Source organism: Eurosta solidaginis, chromosome 1 (genome assembly GCF_040869045.1).
Source record: "Eurosta solidaginis isolate ZX-2024a chromosome 1, ASM4086904v1, whole genome shotgun sequence".
In the NCBI taxonomy this organism is placed as follows: Eukaryota; Metazoa; Arthropoda; class Insecta; order Diptera; family Tephritidae; genus Eurosta; species Eurosta solidaginis.
The window spans coordinates 122,111,518-122,135,548 of record NC_090319.1 but is presented as its reverse complement, the minus strand read 5'-3'; the positions used below and the strand labels follow the sequence as shown (position 1 = coordinate 122,135,548).

Here is a 24,031-nt window from a genome sequence, read left to right as displayed (position 1 = left end):
ATGGCGTCAAGCGTCTTGGCTACTGGCGATAGGAGAGATATCGGGCGATATGAATCTTCTATGTTAGCTGGTTTCCCAGGCTTTAGTAGTGGGACCACCTTGGCCCTTTTCCATTTTTCGGGTATCATAAAGGTGGACAGAGACAGGTTGAAGACATGTGCTAGATATTTGAAACCCTCTTTTCCTAGGCTTTTAAACATCGGCATGGCTATGCCAGTTGGGCCCACTGCTTTATATGGTTTAGCTTAACCGATGGCATCCTTAACCTCTTTGGCGGTGATGGTAATTGGGGACGCGCTGAATTTATGTTTATGTGCGTGTCTGTTGGCCCTCCGTATAACTTTTTCAACCGTAGAATTCATTATATATTGGCGCTCGGGCATTTTTTCGCATCCTACAGCACTTTATCGCCAAAGGCGATGGAAATTTTGTTGTTGTGCTTGGACGGATTCGATAGGGACTTTACGGTGGACCAAAGCTTACCCACACCGGCAGAGCGGTTACAACGACTTAGATGCTCCTCCCATTTCGCCCGCTTGTGTTCATCCACAAGCAATCTGATGCGTTGGTTTATATCCCTTATTTGGGGTTCGCCGGGATCGAGCTGTCTTATAAGGTCACGTTCTCTCGCTAAATTTGCGGCTTCCGCCGAAAAATGAGGCCGAATTTCGGGAATTCTTCCGGCGGGAATAAAGCGAGCCGAGGCGGGTTCAGTGACCTTGCGGAAAGCACGCTCCCCTTGGAGAGCATCAGTCGGGATAGGGAGGGCAGCAAAGCGGCTGTCTGTTAGGGATTTGTATTCATCCCACTTTCCTTTTTTAAAGTATATGAAAGTGCGTTCTTCGGTGAAGATGAAGTTGTACTTACGTACGGTACGCTCGAGCGAAAGAAGTATTGGCAGGTGGTCGGATGCCAATGTTACTATCGGCTGCCAGTTGACGAGTCCTGCGCTCACGATTGATATATTTGGTGAACTGTGACAGCTTCCTACCATACGAGTCTGTGCGTCTCCGCTTATTGTGCAGAACGTCGTTTCTTCTATTTGATCCGCCAACATCTCACCCCTACTGTCCGCCCGCAAGTTTGAATGCCATAGGTCGTGATGGGCATTGAAATCGCTTAAGATAATGCCAATATAGCCAGTGAGTAAGGCGCTAATATTAGGGTGGTATCCACTGGGGAGCAGGTGGCAGGAAGGATGTAGATGTTGATGATTTCTAGGTATGCATCGCCTGCCCGGACAGATAAGCCGTGACGTTCTAGGACATTGTCCCTGCGCCGCTGTCGGGATCGAATATATGATATTGCACTGAGTGGTGTATAATAAACACGATACCGCCTCCATTTCCGCTCTCGCGATCTTTTCTGTGGACATTATACCACGACAGGTCTGCAGAGCGGATCTTGCTGTGAGTTTAGGGTCTTGAATCGAAGCAATGCGGATGTTGTGCCGCTTCATGAAATCAACTATATCCGTGATCTTGCCAGTTAATATATTACAGTTTAACTACAGAATTCTGAAGTACAGCGGGAGAGACGTCGTCACTCTAGGAGTAAGTGACGGGTTACTACGTCTGGGTTGTGAAAGGCTAGGACACAATTGCTGTTGTGGCCCTGGGACTGGATGTCCCTGGGTAAGCATTGGGGTACCCGGTGTATTTGGGTTTGCGGCCTGGCAACATGGCGCAATGAAGCCCGTCGGGGGATTTCCGTCGCGGAGACCAAAAAATCTAAGAAAGTGGCACCGTCCAAGGCAGGAGCTGCATTTGGCGGATGTTGCAAACATATATATTCTGTGCTGGCAAACGGTGCAAAAGGTGGTAGGGATTAACAGTCTGTTTCCCTGACCTACACGATTGCTGCAGGAAAAGAGAGGGGAAGAAGACGGGGGTGGGGGCTGATGCTCGGCATTGCTATCCTCTCTACTACGGAGATTGTAATTAAGAGTGGGAGCGGCCGTATGAGCTGGTGGTCCCGTAGGGCGCGAGCAGCAGCGGGTACTTGTGGCTTGCTGAGCAGCAGAGCTGCTGGATGGTAATGAGGGCGCTAAGGCGCAGACTACGGGGCGCCCTTGGGCGTGAACAGCAAGGAGCCACAAAACATTTATAAAAGTTATGAGGACGTCTGGTTTTGGGATCTAGCCCAGAACAACCTGTCCGATGCAACCATCCCTTGCACGTGACACACTGACAAGAGTATGATCATCCTAAAAATATTCTCCGGTACATAGAACCGACTGCCTAGGGAAGCGGCCGCGTAATATAATATCTTTAAATGCTAACTTTGCATAATTTCAGAATATTAATAAAGAACAATGCATTCAAATAGAATGCCCGAAGTCGAACATGTTTTCAAATATTCCTGAAGTTATTAACTCTTAGACGCATAAGGGACATATATGTCCCCGAGAAATTTTCACCATTTGCAGCAATACTGGCAACCCAAAACACTTCTAACTTCATTTTATTTAAACTTGACTATACCTTGTTAAACGGTGCTTATTTTCTATATACCGATTGTTTAAAGGAATAAGCGAAATCTGTGTAGCTTTAGTAGGTTCAGTTGACATGGAAAGATTCAAACATAAAATACAAAAAACACTTTGCACTGCGAAAAATTGTGTAACTTTTTCTTAAAAAGGATTACCACAGATTAGTCTCTTTTCGGACACAACCAACACCGAGGTTTTCGTCCGGAGACTCAATGGGGCTCAAATACCACTTTGGAACGACTCTCAACTCATACATAAGTTGAAGCTATATGAGAAGGGTTTGAAAAATCACTTGGCTTCATATTCAAACATCTATTGTTTGTTTGCGAAACTATAAAATAGCGTCTAAAATTTTAATTTCTATTTTCACATTTGACCATTACCAAAACCCAAGTGTCTAGTCCATTGGAGTCATGGCTCCTGTTATAAATGTGAATATCTAGGTACATATATTTGACAGGTGAGGCTCTGATCTTCCCAAGAAGATTCAAAGTGGTAAAGCAAAAGCTTTCCCAAGACAGTCGAGCAAATTACCGGGTGTGCCACCACCCCAACGTAATGGACAGCCGAACTAGTCGGAAAACTGAGACTGGTCATCCATAATGACTGGTCATCCATATATCAGGAAAAAACAGTTTGGACTGGGATTATAACCATTAACATCTTTCAACTTAAAATTGGTCGACTTTTATTCACAAATATCGTTTTGGTCTAACTACGACTATTGAAATCAATGTTTCGAAGACAAACGTCGGATTTTCTTTTAATAAATTCATCCAGGGTATTCGTGGCCGAATAGTTATACCCTAAAGTTTCAAGGCGTTTCTCGGGTAATTCGCAGAGTCTCTTGTGTGCTATATAGCTCGGCAGCATGGCGCGACAAAAACATCTGTTAGAAAGTCTTCAGAGCTACACGTAGAGCTTCTAGAAGAGCGACGCCGATGAAGGTATGAATTTGAAGTCGAAGTCTTATAGGTTCTGTGCTGGCATATGGTGTGAGGGCCGGGAGGCGCGGTAGCAACTGGTGGTCGTGATTGTTACTGTTTGAACTTCGGAAATTGTAACTTTTAAAAACAGCCGAAAAACTGGAGGCGCCCTTTGGAGCAGCCCCAAATGATTTAAAGAAATCGCGTCGACGACGACCATTAGAAGCTACCCAGAACACCTTCTGTGAAACTACCCTTTGCACGAGACATATAGACAAAAAAGTGGCAGTGAATGAAGCACAGTCCCTCAACCGGCACGAGGAGGAAGAAGCGTCGAATTGTAGAATGAAGTGGCGACGTTCGGCGGAAGGCGACAAGCCTCCTTTCAAGAGGCTGAAAGGACCCAGAGCCCAGTCTCACGGACAAGAGAAGTAAGCCAAGCTGTAAGACCGATGGGCCCAAATAGAGAGGTAGAAACTACCTCGAAAGCTGCGAGTCAGAGGGAAGTTCCAACTACGGAAGTAGCAGATAAGCCAAAGGGAGATAACGCTAAGACTCCGTCTTTCTCGGAGGTGCTAAAGGGAGTTAACGTTAAGACTCCGGCTTTCTCGGAGGTGCCAAAGGGAGATAACATTAAGACTCCGGTTTTTCCCGAGAAGATGAGTGATGTGGCAAAGCAGTCACTGACTGTGGCGCTGGTCGATCGTAGCAGTCCTTTTGGACAGACGACTACTGAAAGGTGGAGATCTGTAGAAAGGGAGCTTATTAGCTTAATGCTTAGGATGATGAGGGAACAACCAAGTAAGCCCCTTCCAACCTTTGATTCAGGGGAGTGGTATAATGGTTTGAAGATGATAGCGTGCGACAACATCGCGAGCTTGCGGTGGCTGGAGGAAGTGGTTCCAAACCTCCAAAGGCAAGGGACGAACGCGTGGTTCGAGGTGGTGGATAAAGCGCACATCCCCACGGTACCAAAAGTTAGGGTATGGATACCATGCGTGATGAAGTCGGAGGATACACTGAGACTTCTGCAGAATCAGAATCCGATCATACCCACATAGGATTGGAAGGTACTTATTGTATCTCAGCCTACGGAGGAGGGTCAGTTCTACATCGTCCAAATAAACAATCAGGCGGAGGATATATTGTACACGCAGCTTGGAAAAATGTCATTTGGTACAAGCAAAATTTACATGCGACTCAGGAAAAGAAGTCCCGAGGATAAAAATCCTAACACGCTAGAAGTGGGCGAAGTCGAAAAGGACCTCAAAAGCCTAATAGAAACAAGTAAGGAAGGCTAAGTCCGGTGTAACCGAACATTACATACTCAGCTGAGATCTTTGGAGACAAAATAAGGGAAAATTTCCATCTAGCAAAATGAACCTAGGCTAACCCTCGAATGTGTTTGTATGACATGGGTTTCAAATGGAAGGTATTAAAAAGTATTTTATAAGGGAGTGGACATAGTTCAGGGGTGACTCTCGAATGTGTGTTGTACGATATGGGTATCAAATGAAAGGTGTTAATGAGTATTTTAAAAGGGAGTGGGCCTGAGTTCTATAGGTGGACGCCTTTTCGAGATATCGCCATAAAGGTGGACCTGGGGTGACTCTAGAATATGTTTTAACGATATGGGTATCAATTGAAAGGTGTTAATGAGTATTGTAAAAGGGAGTGGGCCTTAGCTCTATAGGTGGACGCCTTTTCGAGATATCGCCATAAAGGTGGACCAGGGGTGGCTAGAATGCGTTTGTACGATATGGGTATCAAATGAAAGGTGTTAATGGTTATCTTAAACGTAGTGGGCCTTAGTTCTATAGGTGGACGCCTTTTCGAGATATCGCCATAAGAGTGGACCAGGGGTGACTGTAGAATGTGTTTGTACGATATGGGTATCAAATTAAAGGTATTAATGAGGGTTTTAAAAAGGGAGTGGTCCTTAGTTGTATATGTGAAGCCGTTTTCGAGATATCGACCAAAATATGGACCAGGGTGACCCAGAACATCATCTGTCGGGTACTTTTTCATTTTCTTCTACTTAATATGGTAGGTATCACACCAATTTAACAAAGTTTTTTCTAAAGTTATATTTTGCGTCAATAAGCCAATCCAATTACCATGTTTCATCTCTTTTTTCATATTTGGTATATAATTATGGCCTTTTTTCATTTTTCGTAATTTTCGATATCGAAAAAGTGGGCGAGGTCACAGTCGGATTTCGGCCTTTTTTTATACCAAGATAATGTGAGTTTAGATAAGTACGTGAACTAAGTTTAGTAAAGATATATCGACTTTTGCTCAAGTTATCGTGTTAACGGCTGAGCGGAAGGACAGATGGTGGACTGTGTATAAAAACAGAGCGTGGCTTCAACCGATTTCGCCCATTTTCACGGAAAACAGTTATCGTAATAGAATGTATGCCCCTACCAAATGTCACAGGGATTGGTAAATTTTTTTTCGACTTATGGCATTAAAAGTATTCTAGATGAATTAAAGGAAAAGGGCGGAGCCACGCCCATTTTGAAATTTTCTTTTATTTTGTATTTTGTTGCACCATATCATTACTGGAGTTGAACGTTGACATAATTTACTTATATACTGTAACGATATAAATTTTTTTGTTAAAATTTGACTTAAAAAAATTTTTTTTTTAAGTGGGCGTGTTCGTCATCCGATTTTGCTAATTTTTATTCAGCACATATATAGTAATAGGAGTAACGTGCATGCCAAATTTCATCATGATATCTTCAACGACTGCCAAATTACAGTTTGCAAAACTTTTAAATTACCTTCTTTTAAAAGTAGGCGGTGCCACGCCAATTGTCCAAAATTTTACTAATTTTCTATTTTGTATCATAAGGTCAACGCACCTACCAAGTTTCATCGCTTTAGCCGTCTTTGGTAATGAATTATCGCACTTTTTCCGTTTTTCGAAATTTTCGATATCGAAAAAGTGGGCGTGGTTGTAGTCCGATTTCGTCCATTTTAAATAGCGGTCTGAGCGCCCAGGAACCTGCGTACCAAATTTCATCAAGATACCTCAAAATTTACTCAAGTTATCGCGTTTACGGACGGACGGACGGACATGGCTAAATGAATTTCTTTTCTCGCCCAGATCATTTTGATATATAGAAGTCTATATCTGTCTCGATTAGTTTATGCCGTTACCGATTACCGTTATGCGAACAAAGTTAATATATTCTGTGAGCTCTGCTCAGCTGAGTATAAAAAGACAGGTGGAGGTAGCCGACGTCACCAGGAAGGTGTTAGAAGAGGACAAACAGTCAAATGGTGCTGCGAGTCGCACAGAGGAACACCCGGCACACCAGTTACAAGAAGCTGAAGGGGGCCTCGAATACTCTAAACCAAAAGAGCAAAGGAGGGCGACGACGTCACGAATAAGGTGTTGGAGGGGGACAAACAGCCAAATGGTGCTGCGAGTCCAACAGATAAACCTCCAACACAGTAAAGTGGCGTCGAGCGAACTCCTGCAAACCCTTGAGGAGGGTTCGTTTGACGTGGCGCTGATCCAGGAGCCGCGGATCTCATTGGGAGGAAAGGCCTCTGGACTTAGCGCAAGAGGATTTGGCGTTTACTACACGCAATTGGAAGGACGGGTGCGAGCTGTAGTAATGGTAAGGAAACAGCTGCATTCATATATGCTGCCTAATTACACTACTGAGGACCTCGTAACCTCGTAGTGGTGGCCGTTGAGCAAAATAATAAGCATGCATTTATCCTGGCATCCTGCTATATGGCCCATGCTGCGGAGGTTCCACCGATGGAGTGTAAGAGGCTAGTACAGGACGACGGGCGCAAAGGGCGGTTGGTCATAGGCGCGGATGCAAATGCGCACCACAATGCGTGGGGAGGAGCAGATCCTGCAAACCAATTCGCAGATAGCCAACAGGGGAAATGTCCCTACACACATTGATCCAACATCCAGCAATGTTCTGGATATTACATTGAGCTCCGAACGTGATATATCAAGGTATGATTGGATGGTTCTTGATAGACCATCCTTCTCCAGCTATGCGTATATCAGAGGGTGGAGAAGGGAGGAACCTTTAGAAATCCTAGGTTAACGAACTGGACTAAATTCCAGACACAGGTAGAAACAAAACTGGGGACAACCCAAAGAGGTTGCCAATGTGGAGGAACTGGAGGAGTCTAATGAATTCCTAACAAAGACGCTTATGACTGCGTATAACAAAGCTTGCCCTCTAAGAAGATTCAGAGGAAAAGCAAAGCCGCCATGGTGGAGCAATGAGCTGAGACTTCTACGAAGACAGGTAAAAGAAATCTTTAAGTTATCAAAGGTCGCGGAAAGCGAACCGTGTCGAGGCGAGTACAGGGATCAACTGAGAATCTACAAACTTTAAATTTCCAGGGCGAAGAGAATCTCATGGAAAAGTTTCTGTACGAACGTAGAGTGCTCGAGCGAAACAGCACGGTTGAAAAAAGTCCTAGCAAGGGGAAACGTAGTCCAGGGACTAATCAAGAAAGAGAACTGGGAATGGTCACGTAATAGTGAGGAATCCCTTGAGGTGCTTTTCGATATACATTTCCCGTCGGGAGATGGTTTAGAAGTGTCAGCAGACAGCACTCACACTTCGATCACGGAGCTAGTAGTGCCGGGCTTGGTGACCGATACCAAGATCGAATGCGCAGTGAAGACGTTTTCTAAGTTTAAATCGCCTGGCCCAGATGGTATATTCCCGGCCATGCTACAAGTTTCAAGTAGAGCGGTCGTGGAATGGCTTAAAATAATATTCGATGGGTGCATAAGACTGAATCATGTACCGCACACTTGGAGAACTGCTCGTGTAGCTTTCCTACCAAATAAGGGGAAGATCGGTCAGGTGTATCCCAAAGACTATAGACCCATTAGCTTAACATCATTTCAGCTATAAACTTTTGAGAGGCTGATAGATGTGTACATAAAGTCCAACGTGGATGAAAAGCTGCTCTCTACAACACATCATGCGTACACTAAAGGCAAGTCGCATTGCATAGGGTTGTAATAAGCATAGAGAAAGCTCTTGAATATAAGGAATATGCTCTAGGAGTCTTCTTAGACATTGCCAGTGCTTTCAGTAATGTTTCTAAATGGGCGATTATGGATGGTCTTAATTACATTAAAGTACAACCAGCCCTAACCAGATGAATCAATTGTATGTTAAATTGCAGGAATATTACATCACAATGGGGATTGTACGAGGCCACGAAATCAGTGGACAGGGGCACGCCGCAGGGAGGGGTGCTATCACCTCTGCTGGGGACGCTGGTCATCAACCAACTGCTCAGGCGATTCGATGAGGGGCCCGTGAAACTTACCGCTTACACCAATGACGTTGCAATTGTCTTAAGTGGAAAGTGCCTTCCAACGATTAGCTCTTTGATGGATCGGGCGCTTCGGGATATTCATACCTAGGGCATCGGGTTGAAAGTCAACGGGAGGAAGCCGAATATGGTCTTGTTTACAAAGAGGTACAGGGTCCCAAATTGGACCAGGCCTAAGTTAGGAGGAGTGAACCTACAGGAGAAACCTTGCACAAAATATTTAGGAATCATCCTAGACAGTAAGCTGTCATGGAAACTCAACGTGGAGGAGAGGGTGAAGAAGGCCTCAACGGCACTTTCTGCATGTAAAAGAATGCTGGGGTGTACGTGGGGCTTATCGCCCTCTCTTTCTAATTGGGTTTTTACAGCGATTGTAAGCCCTATTCTATACTATGAACTTCTTGTTTGGGGGAAACCACATAAAAAACCACCTACCTCAAAAAATTAGAAGGGTATGCAGACTATCAATGCTTAGCATTACGGGAGCCCTGAAAACAACACCGACGGCTGCACTGTACGCCATTCTGCACATTCCACCTGTAGACCTGGTAGCAAAGAACATAGCGTTAACAGCTGCAACCAGGCTCGGTGCCTCGGGCAGCTTGAGCGCCGACCATACGGTTATAGTAGTATAGCGTCATCAATCACAAGACGAACAGACTACCTGATTCCCTATCTGCGCTTCGAGGGAGATCTTAAGACTACAATAGAGGTTGACGGTTGGCGCAAGGGTGCTCAAATGGTGGACAAAGCTATACATGTGTACACAGATGGTTCCAAAGTAGTGGATTTAGTAGGGTCTGCGGTATACTGTGCTGATCCGGAAATAAACAGATCCTACAGGCTGCCGGATTACTGTAGCGTTTTTAGTCTTTCTGTCGGAGGATATGTGGATGGAAATGGTCGCTTAATGACTGTAGATATGAGCATATCTCATTCGATAATCCGATCTGATTAAGTCAAAACGAAGACAAGGTTATTTGGCTTGGTAAGATTGCGTACGGTCACTGTCGAGTACAACCAAGTCCAGGGAGATTTGCTCTGTGAAGTCGTAAATAGTAAAGTCGTGGTCAAGATCGACATGCAAAGAGGGTTTACGTGATATAAGAACAAGAATGTGCCCCTCAACTTCGGCTATGATGGGTGCTGGTGCAGGAGAGTCGAGAAAGACCAAAAAAAATTCCAACCTAGTAGACCGGGCAAAGATTGATGAATATGATTGGACAAACAAATCAAAACCTGTGCGGAAAATATTGGAATTGACAAACGCAAATGGACGCGTACCAAAGGAGGATGGTTTACAGTTAGTTCGCAGTCCGGCAGGCTTCTTGAAGTGTTCCAGTGGCCAAACAGCAGAGTTTGAGACAGGATAATGTATACTAAGATGACAGACAGGTACGACAAGGACCGAAATTTCGAAGGTTTTTTGGAGGGAGATTTGGTGCTGTTATAAAACCCTCACCGGCAGAAAGGTTTTTTATCAAAATTTCAGTGCAACTCGGCAGGCCCATACAGTCAGACAAAAGTCTATTAAGTACGTTTTTTCTTAACTCGTGGCCGATGGGCTTGTTTTAGTAACAGTTTGTCCAAGCACACCGTTCGCATTTTATGACCAGTTTGGTATTTATGTGTGACCCTTTTGTGCTCATTTCAAGGACTATTTGTGCTTGATTTAAGATTTTCCGTTCTCACGCTTCCAGAGCGATTTGTGGTCGATTTAACAGTTTTCGTTTTCAATCCAAAAACGGTTTGTGCTTGATCATTAGTAATAATTCATTAATAATAATTCTTTTGTCATTAATAAACTATATTTATAAAAAATGAATTTATAACTAAAATCCAAAAGTTTAAGAAAAACACACAATATGCATTTTTTCATATATATCTATAATTGAGAAATTCTTATTTGATGATGTAATCGCATATATACTTAAAATATTTCATAACAAGTTTGAGAATTACCTGTGCATATGTGAATGGAAAATCGAACGAAAAATAAGAGCTAAAATAAAATAGAAGATAAAAAATTGTTTTAAAAAATATCAGAGTTTGACGGTGATCAATCTCGCGCCTTACGTCGCAACCGCAACATCACAACCGCTGGGCCACTACGACTGCTTGATACCTTGTGCCAAATGTTGTATTTAACATTGTAGTGCACACGATCTGCACAGTTTCTTTTTTCTTTAACTGAACTTAAGAACATTGTGCTGAATTTAAGAACATTGTTCTCATTATAAGAACATTTATTCATATTTTAAGACCAGCCGTTCTCTTTTCAAGAAAATGGTGTCAATTCATGCACAAGGTTGTTGGTTTAAGAACTGGTTGTTCGTAGTTCAAGAACAAATAAGTAAGGAAGACTAAGTTCGGGTGTAACCGAACATTACATACTCAGCTGAGAGCTTTGGAGACAAAATAAGGGAAAATTACCATTTAGCAAAATGAACCTACACTCAGAGAAAAACGCCGTTCTAAAATCCAGTACCACCGGACTCAATTCAAGCTTTTCATGTTCTTAATTTTTTGTTCTTGAAAAACGAACGACCTGTTCTCAAAACAACAACCTTGTTCTTGAACTGACAACCATTTTCTTGAAAAAAAGAACGGCTGGTCTTAAAATATGAACAAATGTTCTATTAATGAGAACAATGTTCTTAAATTAAGTTCAAGAAAAAAGAAACGGTATAATTCGTGTGCACTGCAATGTTAAATACAACATTTGGCACGAGCTATTAAGCAGTTGTAGTGGCACAGTGGCTATGATGATACGGTTACGATCGTGTGGCGCGAGTTCGATCACCGTCAAACTATGAAGTTTTTTAAAACAATTTTTTTTTTCGTTCAGCACCATTAATATATGCACAGCTAATTCTCAAACTTGTTATGAAATGTTCTAAATATATATTCAGATTGCATCATCAAATAAGAAAAATTTCTCGATTGGAGAAATATATGAAAAAATACATATTATGCGTTTTTTTTTTCAAACCTTTTTGGAATTTTAATAATAATTTGTTTTGTTATTAATATTTTTTATTGAAAACAAAAAAATTATTTATTAATACTATTGGATTTTTTGCGACCTGTGTTCTTGCAAATATTTGGCGATTCTGCTGGCTCAAGGTCTCTTTAAATAAAACACATAGGTTTTTTTCTTTCCGATATATTTCGGTTACACTACGGTAACCATCCTCAGGGAACTACAAACGTACAAAAAATTTTTTATTAATAAATAAAACCAAAAACTTTACAATAAAATTGATTAAAAATATCACATACATTATTTTACACGTCCTTCCGCCGTGACGTGGAGTTTGGTACTGGTCGTTTGTTTGTTAGTAAATATTTATAGTTGTGAGCGGAATGTTCAATGTCAGTTTTATAGTTCAGTCTAATATGTGCTACATATCGTAAACACTCCAGAACACATTAGACTGAACTATAAAACTGACATTGACCATTCCGCTCACAACTATAAATATTTACTAACAAACAAACGACCAGTACCAAACTCCACGTCACGGCGGAAGGACGTGTAAAATAATGTATGTGATATTTTTAATCAATTTTATTGTAAAGTTTTTGGTTTTATTTATTAATAAAAAATTTTTTGTACGTTTGTAGTTCCCTGAGGACGGTTACCGTAGTGTAACCGAAATATATCGGAAAGAAAAAAACCTATGTGTTTTATTTAAAGAGACCTTGAGCCAGCAGAATCGCCAAATATTATTTATTAATTGAAAAATAAATGAATGGGTACTACTTGAAAAAATTACCTTCCCCACTCCCCCCAAAAGATCAAGCACAAACCGTTCTTGAAATGAGGCCGAAAAATGTTAAATCGACCACAAATTGTTATCGAAGCGTGAGAACGAAAAATTTTGAATCAAGCCCAAGTAGTGCTTGAAATGAGTACAGAAGGTTCACACATCAATACCAAACTGATCATAAAACACGAACGGTGTGCTTGGAAAAACTGTTCTTAAAATAAGCCCATCGGTCACGAGTTAAGAAAAAACGTACCTAACAGACTTTTGTCAACGAATGTTCTTAATTTTGAACGTGTTTCGTTCGTTTTAGAAAGATTTTTTCTTTGATTGTAGGGTAACCCTCGAATGTGTTTGTATGACATGGGTTTCAAATAGAAGGTATTAAAAAGTATTTTAAAAGGGAGTGGACCATAGTTCTATAGGTGGACGCCATTTCGGGATATCGACATTAAGGTGGACCAGGGGTGACTCTGGAATGTATGTTGTACGATATGGGTATCAAGTGAAAGGCGTTAATGAGTATTTTAAAAGGGAGTGGGCCTGAGTTCTATAGGTGGACGCCTTTTCGAGATATCGCCATAAGGGTGGACCAGGGGTGACTGTAGAATGTGTTTGTACGATATGGGTATCAAATTAAAGGTATTAGTGAGGGTTTTAAAAGGGAGTGGACCTTAGTTGTACATGTGAAGCCGTCTTCGAGATATGGACCAAAATGTGGACCAGGGTGACCCAGAATATCATCTGTCGGCTACTTTTTCATTTTCTTCTACTTAATATGGTTTTGCGTCAATAAACCAATCCAATTACCATGTTTCATCTCTTTTTTCATATTTGGTATAGAATTATGACCTTTTTTCATTTTTCGTAATTTTCTATATCGAAAAAGTGGGCGAGTTCATAGTCGGATTTCGGGCATTTTTTATACCAAGACAAAGTGAGTTTAGGTAAGTACGTGAACTAAGTTAAATAAAGATATATCGATTTTTGCTCAAGTTATCGTGTTAACGGCTGAGCGGAAGGACAGACGGTGGACTGTGTATAAAAACTGGGCGTGGCTTCAACCGATTTCGCCCATTTTCACGGAAAACAGTTATCGTCCTAGAATCTGTACCTCTACCAAATGTCACAGGGATTGGTAAATGTTTGTTCGACTTATGGCATTAAAAGTATTCTAGACGAATTAAAGGAAAAGGGCGGAGCCACGCCCATTTTGAAATTTTCTTTTATTTTGGTATTTTGTTGCACCATATCATTACTGGAGTTGAACGTTGACATAAATTACTTATATACTGTAAAGATATACAATTTTTTGTTAAAATTTGACTTAAAAAAATTTTTTTTTTTAAGTGGGCGTGTTCGTCATCCGATTTTGCTAATTTTTATTTAGCACATATATAGTAATAGGAGTAACGTGCATGCCAAATTTCATCATGATATCTTCAACTACTGCCTAATTACAGCTTGCAAAACTTTTAAATTGCCTTCTTTTAAAAGAGGGCGGTGCCACGCCCATTGTCCAAAATTTTACTAATTTTCTATTTTGCGTAATAAGGTCAACGCACCTACCAAGTTTCATCGCTTTAGCCGTATTTCGTAATGAATTATCGAACTTTTCCGGTTTTTCGAAATTTTCGATATCGAAAAAGTGGGCGTGGTTGTAGTCCGATTTCGATGATTTTAAATAGCGATCTGAATGAGCGCCCAGGAACCTACTTGCCAAATTTCATCAAGATACCTCAAAATTTACTCAAGTTATCGTGTTTACGAACGGACGGACGGACGGACGCACATGGCTAAATGAATTTCTTTTTTCGCCCAGATCATTTTGATATATAGAAGTCTATATCTATCTCGATTAGTTTATGCCGTTACGGATTACCGTTAAACAAAGTTAGTATACTCTGTAAGCTCTGCTCAGCTGAGTGTAAAAAGTAAGAATATGAAAAGCTTGAACTGAGTTCGGTAGTGATGGATTTTAGAACGGCGTTTTTCTCTGTGTGTACAAGTTGTAAAACGGATCAGCGATGTTATCTACCGCTAGTGAAAAATTGAGAAACCACGAAACAGAAGAAGGGTGGTTGGATGTTCGCGAAAAGTTTAATAGCTGGGAGAAATGGGCGAACGAGGCAAATGATAGTATAAAAGCAGCGCTGAGGAGTCAATCGGTTCAATTTTCACACGCTGTAAGTGGAGTATGCGAATGCATTAAATTGTAAAGATCTGCTACCATAGCAGTGCTGTTATTAAAGATCATTTCTTTATTCGGCAGTTCAGTGATCCGAAGGATGACAGATTCGTCGAGAATTTGATAAGATTCGCCACAATGTATAAAATAATAATATGAAATTAAATTCATATGATACTTACTTATCACACCACCAGCCGTGTACATTTGAGCACAACACACAGCCGATAAACACCGGAAAAAGACATGCAACTCATATGAGGCCACCAGTCCAGTCATATTACCGCAAAAAATTTGTGTCACCATGCCGAAGAGCATCAAATTTCGTGGGCTAAAACTGGAGTTGAAGAAAAATTTTGAACTTGAAATATTTGTAAATATATAAAAAAAAAAAAAATTGATAAATAAATGTACAGATTTTAACCCGGGTTCTGGAAAAAGTTTCACAAATAAAAAGTGAATTATATAAAAGAACAGAAAAATTGTATGTTAACTTTGAAAAAAAAAAAAAAAACAGACTTATTGAGAAATGTTTATTAATAGTAACGACTACGATTAAATGCTTACATAACATTGTTTTCCATTTTTACCAACTTCATATTAGTTTCGTTTGCTGTTTTTTCCACCAGTTTCCTTACAAATTTGGAGTGTCTTACAATCAATTTTTGAGCTACTTTCCGGAGAGCTAGAGTCTTGAAACTTAGAACACACATCGGAAGCCGGTGACAATTTAACGTGAGGAAAAATTTTTGCTAGATAATCCATGGATCGGGAAAATTGTATAAAGCGTGCAACTTTGGAAATTTTGCTTTCGAGTATTAACGAACTTCCCGACAACTCAGGGATATGAAACTTTGAACGAGGATTTGGACTCTATTAGGTTATAATATTAAGGACAAAAGAGTTTTCTAGAGGGGAAAGAGATCAAGATATTAAGAGATATTTAAAAAGTCCACTTTTTGAGTAGCTTCCCGTGGAGCTAGATTCTTCAAATTAAAAACATACTTCAGAACCCGATGAAAATGCAACATGACGGAAAAACTTTTTGGCGGTGATCCAAGGATCGTGGAAAATAAAAAAATCTTTCGAGCTTGGAAATTTTGCTTTCGAGTTTTAAGGAACATCCCGAGACCTGAAACTGTAAAGGAAACTTTGACCTCTATAAGGTAAACATTTTCAGGATAAAGGAGTTTTCTAGATGGGACAAGGATCGGAATATTTAAAGTTTTAAAAGGTTCATTTACAACATGTGGAATCTTGCGACTGCTTTTTGAGTAATTTCCCGTAGAGCTAGTTTCTTTAAACTATGAACATACTTCAGACCACCATGGCAATGCAACAAAAGGGAAAAAAGAAGAATTTGGAAATTTTTCTTTCGAGTTTTAAGGAATTTCCTAATAACCCGGACCCCTGAAACTTTGAAAAAAGCTTTAGGCCCTATTTGGTTGTAAGAATCAAGATAAACTGTTTTTTATATGGGATTGGGATCGAGATATTTAGAAAGTCCATTTACAACATGTTTAATCTTGCCGCCGCTATTTGAGTAACTTCCCGTAGAGCTGGATTCTTGAAACTAACTTAATTCAGAACACATGGTAATGGAAATCAAATGAAACAAAATTTCACTGGGCAGTCCAGAGGCCGTGAAGTTTCAAAATTATCGGTAGGAACTTGCAAATTTCGTTTTGGTGTTTTAAGGAACTTTCGAATGACCCAGAGACCTGAAACTATGAAAGAAATTGTGAGCTCTATCAAGTTATAATAGGTGCGACCGATCACAAATTGTCATCAATGTCCTCTAACGAGAGTCCAAGGAAACTTGCTGTTTCAACAGGGGTGGACCATAGTGAGAGGGGTTGTTAGGGGCGTTGGTTGCACGTTACAATTGAAGAGATGGTTTGTATCATGTGGGGATACATTGCAAGCAGGACATACAGTTTGTATGTCGGGGTTGATTCTGATAGGTAAGAGTTTAACCTGTTACAGTACCCATATCGAAGTTGAGCTAGAGTGACTTTAAGGCTCCTCTTTCTGGCGAAAGACGACGCTATGGACTGGCGTTAAGCAACTTTTCGCATATTTGGGAACTATTTTTCATGTCTAAAGATTTTAATGACTTCTGAGAGCAGACAAGTGCTTTCAAGAAGGCGCGCTTGGTCCCAGAAGGGTACCTGCACCTTGGCAGTCACAAGTGTCTGAAGGACCAAAGTTATTTCTAGATGCACCCTATACGTGCAGGTATTGAGATCCAGACAGAGTAAGTAAATTACTTAGGTCATCTTGTGCAATCCTGTGTGCACGTATGTAGCTTACGGACTCCAAAACCACTCCGCCGATTACACTGGATTTCTAAGGGAAAATTATTTTGGTTGGAAATGTTGGTTGCCAGGCCGACGAAGTCCTTGTTCTTACCATAAAAATTTACTAAATAAATAAAAATGCTATGATAAATTGTCCTCTAAGGCTGTCGAAAAAGTGCTCGAGCGGGGATGAGCAATTTTTATTTTCATATATTTTTTGCAACGGTTGAATGTTTCTCGGATTCTGAAATTTTTCCAATTTTCCATTAGAAATAATTGTCATAGCTTTCTATCATTATACAAGTAAGGAAGGCTAAGTTCGGGTGTAGCCGAACATTACATACTCAGCTGCCAAATTACAGTTTGCAAAACTTTTAAAATACCTTCTTTTAAAAGTGGGCGGTGCCCAGCCCATTGTCAAAAATTTTACTAGTTTTCTATTCTGCGTCATAAGATTAACACACCTACCAAGTTTCATCGCTTTATACGTCTTTGGTAATGAATTATAGCACTTTTTAGGTTTTTCGAAATTTTCGATATCGAAAAAGTGGGCGTGGTTATAGTCCGAATTCGTTCATTTTAAATAGCGATCTGAGATGAGTGCCCAGGAACCTACATACCAAATTTCATTAAGATACCTCAAAATTTGCTCAAGTTATCGTGTTTACGGACAGACGGACGGACATGGCTAAATGAATTTCTTTTTTCGCCCAGATTATTTTGATATATTTATATATTTATTTATTTAATCTTGAAATTGTTACATTTCTTACAGACTAATTACAAATATAGGCAAATGCCAACTAACTTAACTGGTCATTAAGTAGCATTTTAAACCTATTTTCACAAAAGGAGAAATCCAAAACTGAAGAACTCAGAAGCAAATTAAACTCTTTAAGAGCTCTGACAATAGGAGCATTGGCAGCATTATTGGTCCTCGCATAAAATGTGGCATGATTCCTTAAACAAATATTAGAAATTAGAAAGAAAATATCTAGAATCATAAGCGGGAACTGGAAGCTCAAAATGAAGGGGTCGCAGAGCATACTTAATAAAGATTTTCTGAACTCTCTCCAATCGACTAATATGACAAGAATAATACGAACGCCAAATAAAAGCAGCATATTCTAGTTTCGAGCATACCAGTGAAGTAAAGAGTGTCTTTAAAGTATACGGATCAGAGAAATCTGAACTGAAACGTCTGACAAAAGCCAGCATAGAGTACCACTTAGCTATAGTATAGTTAAGATAGCTATGAAAAGTAAACTTGGAATCAAAGACCACCCCAAGATCAGTGATTTTAGAAACAATGTCTAGTTGTGAGTCACCAATAAAATATGAAGTAGGGATAAGAGTACGAGACTTGGAATAGGAGACAATGCGTGCTTACAGGAGTCCCTGTCGTGAAGACCTACCTCCGGTGTAAAACACAGATCAATGTCCGTTGATCTTCGGTCCAACAAGTTGGTACCAATCGGTGAGCTGGGGTGTTCAAGTCAACCAGCCTTGGTTTGGCCGAGGAGGACTATCCATCCTCCTCTTCCATTTTCGGGTAATGGCACCCGGTTGCACGGCAACTCCACCGCGAGTTCCGTGCTTGCCTCAGAGTCCCTCTTTCATTGATTTTGATATCTCGATATCTGATTAACAAGTTAACCAGATTGAGATATTGTGTTTTTGTCGCAATTTAGGAATGTGACCAACCTTTTCTGTCCTGCAGTGTTACAACAATGTATAAATACATTGTTAACGACGGAGCTTGGTTTTGCTTAGATATTGCTTAAAGGGCCGCACGACGTTGACAAACAGAGTGAGCTTGGCATCCAATTATGCTCCGTCTTAAAACTCCATCACAATTAAAATCAAGGGATGTGACCAACCTTTTCCGCACACAGACCTGTGAGTGCCGAGTGCCCGCCTCAACAATGCCCCTCGACATCGCTTGAGGCCACACTACGTTGACAAACATTGTGTGCCATATTGTCTACTATTGGCTTCCATTTTTGCTACTAATTTCGCTCCAATTTCCACTCAATTACGCAACAATTATGCTCCGATATGCCTCCAAATAAACTCCTACCACAATTAAGGGATGTGTCCAACCTTTTCCGCTCACAGACCTGTAAGTGACCGAGTACCTGCCCCAGCAACATCCTTGCTTTGCAGTCCGCCACACTGCAGTGATTTGACAACGTCAAATCTTGCCACATATAGGATGTGGCCATCCACACAGCGAACGCCTCCTATTCGCTTACGCAGTCTAAAGCAGCCTCAAACATCTCAAAAGACGAGATGAGCACCGGCCCACTCGTACAATTATCGATTGTTTTTCGGCTGACGATAGACATGCGTTCCTTCACCATCTTTCATCAACTTTTTTGCAGCTTATTTAACCGGCATCTCCGGTTGTCACAAATTAAGGGATGTGACCAACCTATCATCTGCCCCTCAGGGCCAGTTTCTCAATGAAATTGGGACTGCCGTGGCAAGCATGAGACCGAATTCCCTGGGTCTTAGGTCCTCAAGGGAAAACAAGTCTACTCAGAGCGTGTGTCATAAGTGAACTCTATTTGAAACCACAGCCACCGCGATGCTCCCACAAGGGGGCCATCCCAGGACAGGAGGTGAGTCCTGAGTACAAAGCATCGTTCGATGCAGTGCACCAGATCACACTGGCTTCTCCTGCTCCCGCGGTAGCAGTTTTTATAAAGACCTTGCCTAGGGTCCCACAGGGTGATACACCGCGTCCACCCTGCTACCTTTCGAGTAAAACACCTTACTCATGGATTGGGTACCCATGGTATTATGGTCGCCTTTTACGACCGGTATACCTACCGTGGGCATATTGGAATAGGAGACATGGGAGCATTTTTTAATATTTAAGGGAAGCATATTTCTTACTAGACAACAAGCTACAATATTGTCAAGATCACTCTGAAGTTTCGCCGAGTCAGAGGAACACGTTATATTGCTAAAAATCTTAATGTCATCAGCATACAAGAGAAATTTAAAATATTTAAACAAGTAGTAATATCATTGATGAACATCGCAACCGAATCGGACCCAAAATTCTTCCCTGAGGAACCCCAGAGGAGGCAATGAAAGAATACGAGGACACCCCATCAACTACAACTTCACAAGATCGATTAGAAAGATACGATTTAATCCAATTTAAAAAATTTGAATGGAAGCCAAAACTTTGTAACTTTGATAACAAAATACGATGATTAACTTTATCAAACGCTTTCGAAAAATCAGTATACACGGTGTCAACTTGGGCGCGGTTACTAAAAGCTTCAATGCAGTATTCGGAGAAAACTGCTAAATTAGAAGTCGTGGATCAACAGAGATGAGACGATGAATGGAGAAAATAATTTTATTTTTTACTATGCATTCAAAAGTTTTGAGACAGTAGAAATTTTAGAAATAGGGCAATATCATTTTTATTACCAGATTTAAAAACTGGCATGATAAAGGGGATTTTCTATGCATCAATGACGACGCCTTGCTCAAAGGATTTATCGAAAAGCAGCCAAATCGGGTAGGCGAGACCTGCGCAGTTTTTAAAAAGGTGAGACGACAACCCATTAGCATCAGTCTATGATGACATTTTGATTTGATGAATCCCAAGTTCAATATCATCTAAAGAGAGTTCAAGAGCCCCAAAATTTAGTGAAGAACCACTAAAAAAACCACCACTACTCAAGTCAGGGTCAGCCTCGAAATTGGTGCTGAAAAAATTTGCAAAAATATTTGCAGCATCTGAAGCCGAATCCGCTTGTGTATCTTTGTAAAATACAGCAGAGGGAATATTAGAATACGATCTTTTTGACTTCACATAACGCCAAAATGCCTTCGGATTCACTTTAATATCGTCTTCAAATTTACTTATATAATTCCGCTTCAAAACTTTGCCCAATGACTTAAAGTCTTTCAAATATTTTAAATACAGTTCCTTGTAAGTAGGAGACCTAGATTTCTTAAATTTTGTGAAAATTTTGTTTGGCAAATTCTTCAGTTTTTTCAACTCTTTTGTGAACCAAGGGATTTTGTAAATCTTTTTTTAAACTCGGAATATGTTCACAACAAATGCATTTTAAATTATTCTTAACAAGTAAGGAAGGCTAAGTTCGGGTGTAACCGAACATTACATTACCTTCGAATGTGTTTGTATGACATGGGTTTCAAATGGAAGGTATTAAAAAGTATTTTAAAAGGGAGTGGACCATAGTTCTATAGGTGGACGCCATTTCGGGATATCGCAATTAAGGTGGACCAGGGGTGACTCTCGAATTTGTGTTGTACGATATGGGTATCAAATGAAAGGTGTTAATGAGTATTTTATAAGGGAGTGGGCCTGAGTTCTATAGGTGGACGCCTTTTCGAGATATCGCCATAAAGGTGGATCAGGGGTGACTAGAATGCGTTTGTACGATATGGGTATCAAATGAAAGGTGTTAATGGTTATTTAAAACGTAGCGGGCCTTAGTTCTATAGGTGGACGCATTTTCAAGATATCGCCATAAGGGTGGACCAGGGGTGACTCTAGAATGTGTTTGTACGATATGGGTATCAAATTAAAGGTATTAATGAGGGTTTTAAAAGGGAGTGGACCTTAGTTGTATATGTGAAGCCGTTTTCGAGATATCGACGAAAATGTAGAACAGGGTGACCCAGAACATCATCTGTCGGGTACTTTTTCATTTTCTTCTACTTAATATGGTAGGTGTCACACCCATTTAATAAAGTTTTTTCTAAAGTTATATTTTGCGTCAATAAGCCAAACCAATTACCATGTTTCATCTTTTTTTTCATATTTGGTATAGAATTATGGCCTTTTTTCATTTTTCGTAATTTTCGATATAGAAAAAGTGAGCGAGGTCATAGTCGGATTTCGGCCATTTTTTATACCAATATAAAGTGAGTTTAGATAAGAACGTGAACTAAGTTTAGTAAAGATATATCGATTTTTGCTCAATTTATCGTGTTAACGGCTGAGCGGAAGGACAGACGGTGGACTGTGTATAAAAACTGGGCGTGGCTTCAACAGATTTCGCCCATTTTCACGGAAAACAGTTATCGTCAAAGTACCTATGCCCCTACTAAATGTCACAGGGATTGATAAATTTTTGTTCGACTTATGGCATTAAAAGTATTCTAGACGAATTAAATGAAAAAGAGCGGAGCCACGCCCATTTTGAAATTTTCTTTTATTTTGTATTTTGTTGCACCATATCATTACTGGAGTTGAATGTTGACATAATTTACTTAAATACTGTAAAGATATAAAATTTTTTGTTTAAATGTGACTTAAAAAAAAAATTTTTTTTTAAAGTGGGCGTGTTAGTCATCCGATTTTGCTTGTTTTTATTTAGCACATATATATGTAATAGGAGTAACGTGCATGCCAAATTTCATCATGATATCTACAACGACTGCCAAATTACAGCTTGCAAAACTTTTAAATTACCTTCTTTTAAAAGTGGGCGGTGCCACGCCCATTGTCCAAAATTTTACTAATTTTCTATTTTGTATCATAAGGTCAACGCACCTACCAAGTGTCATCGCTTTAGCCGTCTTTGGTAATGAATTATCGCACTTTTGCGGTTTTTTCGAAATTTTCGATATCGGAAAAGTGGGCGTGGTTGTAGCCCGATTTCGTTCATTTTAAATAGCGATCTGAGATGAGATCCCAGGAACCTACGTGCCAAATTTCATCAAGATACCTCTAAATTTACTCAAGTTGTCGTGTTTACGGGGGACGGACATGGATAAACGAATTTCTTTTTTCGCCCAGATCATTTTGATATAGAGAAGTCTATATCTATCTCGATTAGTTTATGCCGTTACGGATTACCGTTATGCGAACAAAGTTAATATACTCTGTGAGCTCTGCTCAGCTGAGTATAAAAATATTAAAACAACCGGCATCTTCAACCCCAGCAAATTGCGAATCCCAATCAATAGACTCAATTGCCGCATTAACAGCATCAACATCGTAATTTTTAAAACAAAACTTGGAAAGTGAGTCTTCTACGTAAGTATTAAACTCATAAAATTCCAAATGAAGAACAAGCGGTACATGATGGGGACCAGGAGTGGACAAAGGGTCTAAACATTCCTGGAGGCAAAAATTCAAATTATCACTTAAAATATGAGATCAAATATTCTATTAAGACTGTTATTAAAACTGTTAATCTGAATAATGTCACATCTTGAGAAGCCGTCAATGAAATAGGTTTCAGCAAACGCATTTGAGGACTTAGGAAGAACCCCCCACTATTATCAAAAGGTTGACCATTCTAGATTGCCAAAAACGCAAACATTTCCATGACTAGATGCTAAGGCTAAAATATTATTAACATGCTCTTTATAAAGTAAATCGCTACTGGCAGGTGGTACATAAGAAGCACAAATTAAAGGTTTAGAAACTCCATGAACATAAACGCAAATTATATCTAAAAGAGAATCAGCATTCGGCAAGGGCACCAAAGTCGCTCGAAATTTTCGTCGAATCGTATTAAAACGCCTCCTCCTCTAGACAGACCAGTTTTTAATGCATCGCGATCTTTACGAAAAACGCAGAATAAATTTTCATCGAAAAATTCACCATCCATAAAAGTGTCATTTAGCCCAGTATCGACAATAACAAAGATGTCATAATCCAAGTTTGAACTCATCGTATAGAGTGAGTTAGACTTGGTTCTTAGGCCTGACACGTTTTGAAAATAAATTTTGAGATCCTTGTAAGAATGAATATTAGCTACATACCGTATCGAGGTTTGCATAGAAATATTTAAACGGTTCCTTGTACCATCTGACCCAACCGATTGCCATTGGACATCGGTTGGACCTCGTCGTTTTTTCAACGGAAATTAAAAGGACGCACAGCAATATTTGAAGGCCATAACTCAGGCACCAATAGCTTAGGTAGTGCACTTTTGTCCACACCCAATTTAAAATTAATATATCGCAGAGAATTGGGATCTACGCCAATCTTCACCAACGGAAAA

At 40.2% G+C, this 24,031-nt stretch overlaps 1 protein-coding gene across 4 annotated transcripts in view; it reads right to left on the bottom strand.

Annotated features, from left to right (window-relative positions):
• LOC137236796 (solute carrier family 22 member 3) overlaps positions 1–24,031 on the bottom strand; it is a 514,473-nt gene that overhangs the window by 208,224 nt on the left and 282,218 nt on the right. For all 4 annotated transcript variants that reach the window (XM_067759793.1, XM_067759795.1, XM_067759796.1 and 1 more), the window contains exon 3: positions 14,901–15,055. In XM_067759793.1, coding sequence (XP_067615894.1) covers positions 14,901–15,055 — 155 coding nt within the window. The remainder of the gene's footprint in view (positions 1–14,900; positions 15,056–24,031) is intronic.